This window comes from Frankliniella occidentalis, unplaced genomic scaffold, assembly GCF_000697945.3.
Source record: "Frankliniella occidentalis isolate FOCC.00 unplaced genomic scaffold, Focc_3.1 Scaffold4411, whole genome shotgun sequence".
Classification (NCBI taxonomy): Eukaryota; Metazoa; Arthropoda; class Insecta; order Thysanoptera; family Thripidae; genus Frankliniella; species Frankliniella occidentalis.
Genome location: NW_026271458.1, coordinates 1 through 8,215, shown reverse-complemented (window position 1 = coordinate 8,215; position 8,215 = coordinate 1). Strand labels below are relative to the sequence as shown.

Genomic DNA, 8,215 nt, shown 5'->3' with positions numbered 1-8,215 from the left:
ACTTAGGTAATAAACTTAATAAATATTGTACCTTTGCTTTTCACATTAGATCTGCCAAATTTGTCTACCAATTGCTGGATAAAATCCTTACCAACAATGAACTCAAGTGTTTCACTCCCCTCATCACTGCTATCTGAAGTTGAAGGTTCTTGCGTGGATTCAATGGTTGAAATTTCAGATTCACCAAGGGGTATGGGTAAGGTTTTTGGTATGGCTCCTTCTCTCATGCCCCGTCTTAAGTTTTTAATAGCCAAAGTATGAGGAGAGTAGCATCTCTCATTAAAGTCAAAGCTTTTCTCAATGTGTCTTTTGACTTCTTCAGCTTCCTCTTGAGCATTACGAGTTGGCAAAACGTCTTCACATGTAGGTTCAGGGGTGACTGTTGCATCCTCCTTATCTGCATCACTATCCTCTGATTGTTCTTCAGCTGAAGATTCTATCTCAGAGTCTGCATCATTATTTTCATCAGATACAAAAGAAGCAATAGGACTGTCAGTATCATCCAAAAGAATATTTGAAACATAATTCAAATCCCAGTTACACTGTTTTAAGAGTTCTTTTATACTAGCAGTAGATCTGTTAGGAAATAAACGCACAAGTTCTTTGATCTTCTCTTGTTTACTTTTAGACTTTGGGTCTTCAACTTCAAAATCATTTTCAGTATAAGTACCCTTGTCAAGCATAAGCTTCAGGGATATTTTGGTGTTTGACAAAATTCTTCCTTCATTTATGTCTCGGTCTGTCGTTTCTAAGAAGGTTACTCCATCTTCTAAGGGACCTGAAGAGTTGTTACTGAGAAGACAAAAATCTGCATGGTTAGTATTGGTTCCTTTATCTATCCCATCAAATTTCTTGAATTTGAATCGTTGAGTATTACATGAAACATGTGTGGGACTTTGAGTCTTCTCTTTTTGAAAAACTTCTGCTTCAATGGGTTGCCATGTCACTGCACTATTTTCAGAAAATGACCAGCTACTTGCTTCATTATCTGATGCAGCATTCATGTCTTTAACAGAATTACAATAGTCCTGAATATTTTTCATACTGAATGAACGGGGTGGCTTTGGAGCAGATTTCAGATAAACTGCTTCATTTGGAGCAACACTTTTATTATGACCCATGTCTGGACTACCACTCCATTTGCTTGGCTCATCAGTTAAAAGGTCACTCAAGGATGACAACCTCAGTAGTGCATTAGGGTTTTTACTGACAGTCTCATCTTTGGCATTATCCATTTGTAAATTATTAAAGGATGATAGACTGAACACACTGCTGGACTTTTCTTTTAGGTCAGACAGTGATTTAAAATCAAAGGAATCTGCTGACCCTCCAATGGGATTGCAATCTTCTTCAAATTTTATTAGTTCAGCATCTTGTGAATTGCTATCAATGCTATCACCAGATGAAACAACTTTCATAGGTGAATCCAAGTTCTCTTCGCCCTCCAGAATATTTACAGGTTTTTCATTTTCGACTGCTGGCGTGGTTAATTTATGTTCAGAAGATTGTACTGCTCTTAATGAATCCACAGATAGTGGGAAATTGTACTCCAAAACATCTTTCTGCAAAACGTTGCCTTGCCTGGAAGGACTATTTAAACTGGTAGCCACACTTTCTTTAACACTCAAATCTATTTTTACAGATGAAGGATCTATCTGATCTGTATCTGATTCTTTACTTCTTGTTGGAACATAGCTAGTTTCATTTAAATTTTGCTCATCACTTTTGGTGGGCACAAACCTTTTTGTGAATCCTCCTGAAAACAATTCTAGATTTCTCTCTCTAGTACCATTATTTTGGTCTCTTGTCTCTTGATTACCAGAATTTGAGGGGAATAAATCAACACGTTTGTAGGTATTAGGACCAAAATAAAATTCTCCTGTTGGAGAGTTGGATGACGCACTATTTAACTCCATGTGTTCACTTCTTTTATAAGGGCTAGATTTAGAACTAAATACTTGAGTGCTATCCTGTTTTACAAGTTTAGAACCATGCTGTTTTTCAATTTTAGAAGCACCCAGCTTAATAATAGACTGTTCCGCTAGCTGTGGCGGTGGTTTGGTATATTTTAAACCTGTAGAATTTAAAAGTGCTTCCACAGTAATTTTTTTCTCATATCGCTCTAACATAGCTCTTATCTTATCTTTGGGTACTCCATGTTTGTTTCGTTTGGCCAACTCATTTAAGTTTTCAAACCAAGGAGTCTCTGGCTCAAGAATAACAATAGAATATCCATGGTTAACAGCAATAGTTGCATAAACTGTCATTTCCCAAAGTTGGGTGTTGGTATTGTCAATAATAATAGGGCTGCGGCCCTCCCTTGCTTTATTCAGACACTGTCGCTGATTCCATCCATGAGCATCATTTAGTAACATGGGATCAAATCTATAAACATTATTTCTGATAAAATAGTCATCGGTTGAAAAGATAAAATCTTTAGGATCTCCTCCATATGAAACCACCAGTCCTCTAGCTAAATATGATTTTCCTGATCCTGGACATCCTCGCATTAAAACCATTATCCTGTATCCATTTTCTATGTGCCACTTCACCTGGGCTACTTCATTTCCAGAGTAAGGATCTGAAATTTTCTTTTTCCTAGCTGGGAAATAGTTATTAAGAGCCGGTGGGCCAGGAGCATTTCTTGGTCTTCCATAACCATTAACAGGTTGTGGCAACTGCTTATTTTCAATCTGAGGATGGTACCTTGACGAAAGCATAGACACTGGCAAGGGCTTCTTTCCATCTGGAAAAACATGTCTTGTTGATGATCCTTTTTCATCCAGATGGTATGAATTGCTTGAGAGTTGGGTAGGTGGTGTTTTCTCAACATGCTCCAAAGGCTTCATCATTCCTTGTGAAGATGGAGTAGAAGAATTTGTTTTTGCCGGTGAAGACTGAGAGGATTGTGACATGAGTTGAGAGGTCCCCACCATTTCCATAAGAGCATCCATAGACTTTTTATCTAAAGAATGAAAATGTTATTAATGTAAACCAAGAATGATGAGAGAAATCAACAAAGAGGAAAACGCAATCTATAGATTCCAATATCTTACGGTTGAATTCACAGGACTGGACCACACACTCAATGACCTCTGCCTCAAGTGTGTCTAAGAACATTTCATACATGTCTGCCAAAACTTTATCTTTTTTACTATGATTTGAAGATCGTTCATTGACAGCTGCCCCAGGAAGAGAACCTGCTTCCCAGCCTCCTCCACCTAATGCTCCCATTGGTCGGCTGCGGTTCATGATTTCTTCGAAACAGACGAAGTGAATACTTGGAACTTCTATCACTGCAAATCAAAAATAGGGCAAAATATTAACGAAGTTAAACATGTGATGCTGCTTTCACCCCTCTTTTGGATTAGGAACCAAGGTAAGCAGAACATAACAAATAATCTTATCAAAGAACCATGTAGAATAAACTGAAATGACAACATCTCATACTGTCAAAACAAAACAAACAAAAATAAAGAACTCACAACAGTTGATGTCTACATGCAAGATGCTGTGACAATGAGTCCTAATTACTTAAAACGTTTGATTACACCACGCTCGGGTTATTTTCTCTTCGACATTAAAAGACAAGACGAGTGATAACGACAGTCTGCAATGCCATACGGAAAAGTTACGGGTTAAAAACTTACATATAGACGAGAACAGTTGTTATATGAAGCACTAGACACAAAGAACAATTGTAACGTCACTATGACGACTTAAGCAGTTTGAGGTAGCAGAAAAATTTGGAAGGAGCTAAGACCTTTAATAAAAACGCGCAGTTAGCCAGACAAAAACACAAAATGTTACGAAGTACGAGAACGGATGGAAGCAGAAGTATGTGTGTGCGAGAGAGAAAGCAGACGCAACAGGAGAGAGAAAGCACGAATGACCGCCAAAACAGCAGACTACACATGGAGAAGGCGGTGCCGTTGAACAAGAGAGGAACGGTACTGCAAGTAATGGCGCCCGATTCAAACGTGCGCAAAAGTGTACCTTTCCCCCGACGCTCTGATTCTCCAAGTCTCTCTTCTAATCACGACGTGTGGCAGCACTCGAACTAGTTTGGAGTAAAACAAAGACGGTTTTAGTCGAATCTGCTACGCACGCGTGCTGGTGGACGTGAGGAGGCCGCTTGTCCATTGTTGTCCGCCATTGTTTGGGTGTTTGGCACGCTTTGCGAGAGGCCCTGCTTGCTTGGCGCCTCTGGCCGGCAAGGCTTAGGCGGCTCAGGCCACCTGGTGGCGCCTGGCCGAGTGGCACCCGCAGAGGCGTGCTGCGCGTGACCACGCAGTGACCACACAGTGACCGCCGGGGCGCAGCACTCTGGACGGACATGGCGTCACCCGTCGTGTCCCTGTCCCTGCCCCAGATGGTGGACCTCGCCCTGGGGTCACCAGAGGTGGGCTCCGTCAACTTCAACATCCTGCACTCGTTGCTGCACGTGATGATCCAGCAGCTCGAGCTGCAGCAGTGCGCCGTCGAGTTCCGCGGCCCCGACTCGGAGCGCATCCAGGTGCGTCCGCCCCCCCTAAGAGGCAGTGAAAGGCACGCCGTCAGGCCGCAGTAGAGTGGAGCACTTTGTGACAAGCGCACCGTACAGGCCGCCATCGCGGGCAGCGCCGCCCCCGCAGCCAAGCTCTCGGAGTACCGGGTACGGGACCGCAGCAGGAAGGACAAGGAGATAGCGAAGCAGGCCGCCCAGGATGACCGCGGGGCGACTGAGACAGGTGCGAGAATGACCATGTCGCGAAGGGGAGAGCTGGGCGAGCTGGGTGTTCTCCGCGGATCAGCAAATCATCCGAATCCGCTCTTTTTGCAGGGGAGCTGGACGAGGACAGGAGAGGACGCACGAGGACGGTGGGTGCTCTTAACTCTCCTCTACCTCTCTCTCCGCGACAAACTTGCGTAACGGTGGCTGTCCGGCCTGGCAGCGCGCAGCTCGCGCAGCCCGCGACCTCCCCAGCAGCGCGAGTAGCAGCAGCACCAGCGTTAGCGACGGCCACGGCGCGGGTGGCACGAGGTCAAAGGGCAGGAAGGGGTGTCGTCGGCTCCTCGGCCTGGAGGACGCCGAAGAAGGTACGGCGCGTGACACGACGTCACGGGACGGGCCAAGCTGCAGAGTCTCAAAATGTTCGGCACCCCAGTGTTGCGGCACTCGCGGAGGCGGCGCTTCTCGGCGCACCTCCTGGAGGTGCTGGCCAGCTCGCACCGCCTCGGTCGGCTGTCCGAGGATGCAGCGTCCACACTGCAGTCCCAGGTGCGCGTCGTCGAGGACTCGGAGGCCATCGCCGACCCGACGAAACGCACCCGGATGGGCCTGGAGGAGCGCGCCGAGGCCGTCGAGAGTGAGATCGCTAAGGTGCGCGTGTGCGGAGGGGGTGGTCCAGGGTGAGGCAGGGTAGGGGGCATTGCTGATGGCTCCGTGCACTCGTCCGCCCCTAGCTCACCGCGCAGGGCGAGGACGCGTTCCGCAGGCTGAGGGTGCTGGAGGGCGCCCTGGAGGACGCGCTGGAGGGAGCTCATCTGGGGCGCAAGCCCAGGCGGAGGGCCAGTAGGGACACCGCCACGACAGGTAACAAGGTAGGGTTAGGAGAGCAGGGCTCGTCTGACACGCCGCCGACGTGGGCTCCGGCTGCGCCTACAGCCGCCGCCACCCTTCCAGACGCGGACCTGTCCGGCCTGCTGAGGGACGAGCACCTCCTGCTCGCGCTCAAGAGCAAGATGGCCGTCCTCGCCCCCACCGGGGTCCCCGCGCTACCTGAACGTGGTGAGCGCCGGGGTCCCGGAGCACGCCCAGAGCACGGCAGTGGACTCAAGCACTCGATCGCACTCTCCCCAGCGCAGGCGGTCTGGAGGCCGAGCTGGCCGCCGAGCTGGCTGACCACGGCCGCTCCCTCGGCGCACTGCAGGCCGACCTGCGGCTTCTGGCGGCCAGACTGGACGGTCTGGACGCGCTGGCCAGGGGGCTGAGCGCGGGGCTGGACAAGGGGCTCGGGGCGCTGGACAGGCGGCTCCACGGCATGCAGGTCAGAGGGCACTGGGTTGGAGTCGCTTGTCTACCACGCGGTGCGAACGAAGCGGGTCGTGTTCCAGGAGGACCTGGACGGCGCGGTATCCCACATTGGGATCCTGTTCAGGGAGCGAGACCAGAGAGCACTCGCCGTCCAGGTGAGAGCTGCCTCACAAAGTATAGCCGGTGGCTGGAAAACACAGTTTGTTCCTGTTGCTGCTGCTATACTCATTTAGGTTTGAGAAGCGACTTTTCGCATACTCTCTCTAACCACCATGAACCATGGCGCCTTATGGCGAGGAAGAAGGCAACCCGCCACCACACGTGCACGCAGTACGGGGAGGCGCAGCGTAGAACACAAAATTAATTTTGTGCTGAAGAATAAACTCGCTCTTTAATTATCGCCCTTTAAATGATGGGATCATTCAGAAAGTGCTTCCGTCATTGGCCGTTACGAAACTGCCTAATGGTCGCATAGCGCCCAGATGGTAGGCAATATCTGGCCTGCCGTGCATGCGTGTACTGCGGGTTGGCCTACCCCGAGTCTCGCAGGCGCTGACCAGAGGTCTGCATTGGTCGGTCCACCGGTCCCGGGAGCGTCCGAGAGCGACAGGTGCGAGTGAGATGCTCGGGCGAGCCACAGCTCCAGACCTCTGGCGCTGACCTCTCGGGTTGCCGAACGAATCTGAGAAATACGGACGTGCTTTCTAGAAAATTTCTCAGAAGAACGTGTACTGTTTTTAGTGCAGTATGAAACGAATTTCGGTGTCAGCGTCGTCTGACTTACCGACCGCACGGACCCACCCACACTAACGCCGCTCAGAGTTTCGTGGTGGCATAGGCTATTTTTCCTACTTGCCATACCTCCCAAACTAATGATCGTAGGCAAAAAATAACCCAATTTTTGGGTGATGCGGGAGTCGAATTACAGGCGCTACGAGTCTAAATGTGATGCTGATCAATCACAGCCATCATAGTGCGCCATTTCCCACTACAATACTATCAGTAGCAGACGCACACACCCAAGACGCTCACCGGCTCAATTACTGCCAGTGGTTGTACCCTCCGTGCATGCCCTCTCACAGGGACTCCAGACGCAGGTCCAGGCGCTGGAGAAGCACAAGGCCGACAGGTGGCAGCTGGAGGCCGCGCTGGCGGAGAAGGCCGACCGCGGGCTGGTGTCTGCCAAAGTCTCGCACACCGAGTTTACTGCGGCCTGCACCAACATTCACAACGACCTAGGGCAGGCCAAGTCGAAGCTGCACGAGACCGAGAGTCGACTGGACTCCAAACTGGACCGCACCGAGTTGCCAGCCGTGGCCGCCGAGCTAGCCGAGCACGTCGAGAGGCTGGTCGCCGAGCGGCCGTGCGACCAGGCCAGGCAGCAGCAGCTGGCCCAGCAGGCGCAGACCATGCAGGCCGAGCACTTCGCGGCGGCCACCAAAGTCAGGTTGATCAGGTACGGCTGGCAGGACCATCGGCACGCCTGCGCATGCGCGCGCCCGCCAGTTCTTTGGGGTGCAGCCAACCCGTCGAATGTGCAGGAACGTGACGTGCATCTCCTGCGACGGGCCGCGCGCCATGCGCTGCGACGACTGGTGCCCCGCCGTGCCGACGTGCGAAAGCTTCCCGGACAGGAGGCCGACGCGGCCGTACCTCGGGGGCCAGCCCTGCCAGGCGACGCCCCCGCGCAGGTGAGACCTCCGGGAGGGAAGGCCCGCGGTGGGCGCCGTACTCGTACTCGAGCGAGCCACGCCTCTGTTACAGCTCCCCAGGGCCGTGTGGGGAGGGTCCGCTCCCGCTGGGGGCTGAGCACCGCGCAGAGCACTCCCGCCTGGTGACGCGCTTCTGCGGGGGCAGCCACACGGTCACGCCCGTGGGGACGCGTGTTCGCGCGGCTCACCCGCACCCGCAACCGCCCGGCCCCGTGCCCGGCCCCGGCCCAACCCCGGCACCCACCCCTGCTCAGCCTGTAGCCGCCGCATCCACGTAGCTGTAGAGTGTGGAGGAACGCAGCCCGCAAACGTCGAAAATTGTATGTACTATGATTGTAAGGAACAGAGTGAGACGGCTCATTAGTGATATCACATGATATATTTTTAAACTTGCATTCAGCATAAATCTGTCAAATATACATACACTGTGAATCTCAAATCAGCATAAAGAATGTAATTTACAACATAATGTACAAATTATATTTAT

General features: G+C 50.9%; 2 protein-coding genes across 2 annotated transcripts; one reads left to right on the top strand and one right to left on the bottom strand.

Annotated features, from left to right (window-relative positions):
• Positions 1-5: 5 nt before the first annotated feature.
• Positions 6-3,839, bottom strand: LOC127752141 (NEDD4-binding protein 2-like; the record flags this gene model as incomplete). The annotated part of the gene is made up of 3 exons (XM_052276793.1): positions 3,651-3,839; positions 3,057-3,296; positions 6-2,965 (listed from the first exon to the last, which is right to left on the bottom strand). Coding segments are annotated over exons 2-3 (3,156 nt in total), but the record flags the coding sequence as incomplete, so codon positions are not given.
• Positions 3,840-3,934: 95 nt separating this feature from the next.
• On the top strand, positions 3,935-7,707 carry LOC113210531 (uncharacterized; the record flags this gene model as incomplete). The annotated part of the gene is made up of 9 exons (XM_052276792.1): positions 3,935-4,516; positions 4,604-4,730; positions 4,823-4,860; positions 4,935-5,079; positions 5,148-5,362; positions 5,446-5,770; positions 5,975-6,171; positions 7,099-7,472; positions 7,558-7,707. Coding segments are annotated over exons 1-9 (1,751 nt in total), but the record flags the coding sequence as incomplete, so codon positions are not given.
• Between the last annotated feature and the right edge of the window lie 508 nt (positions 7,708-8,215).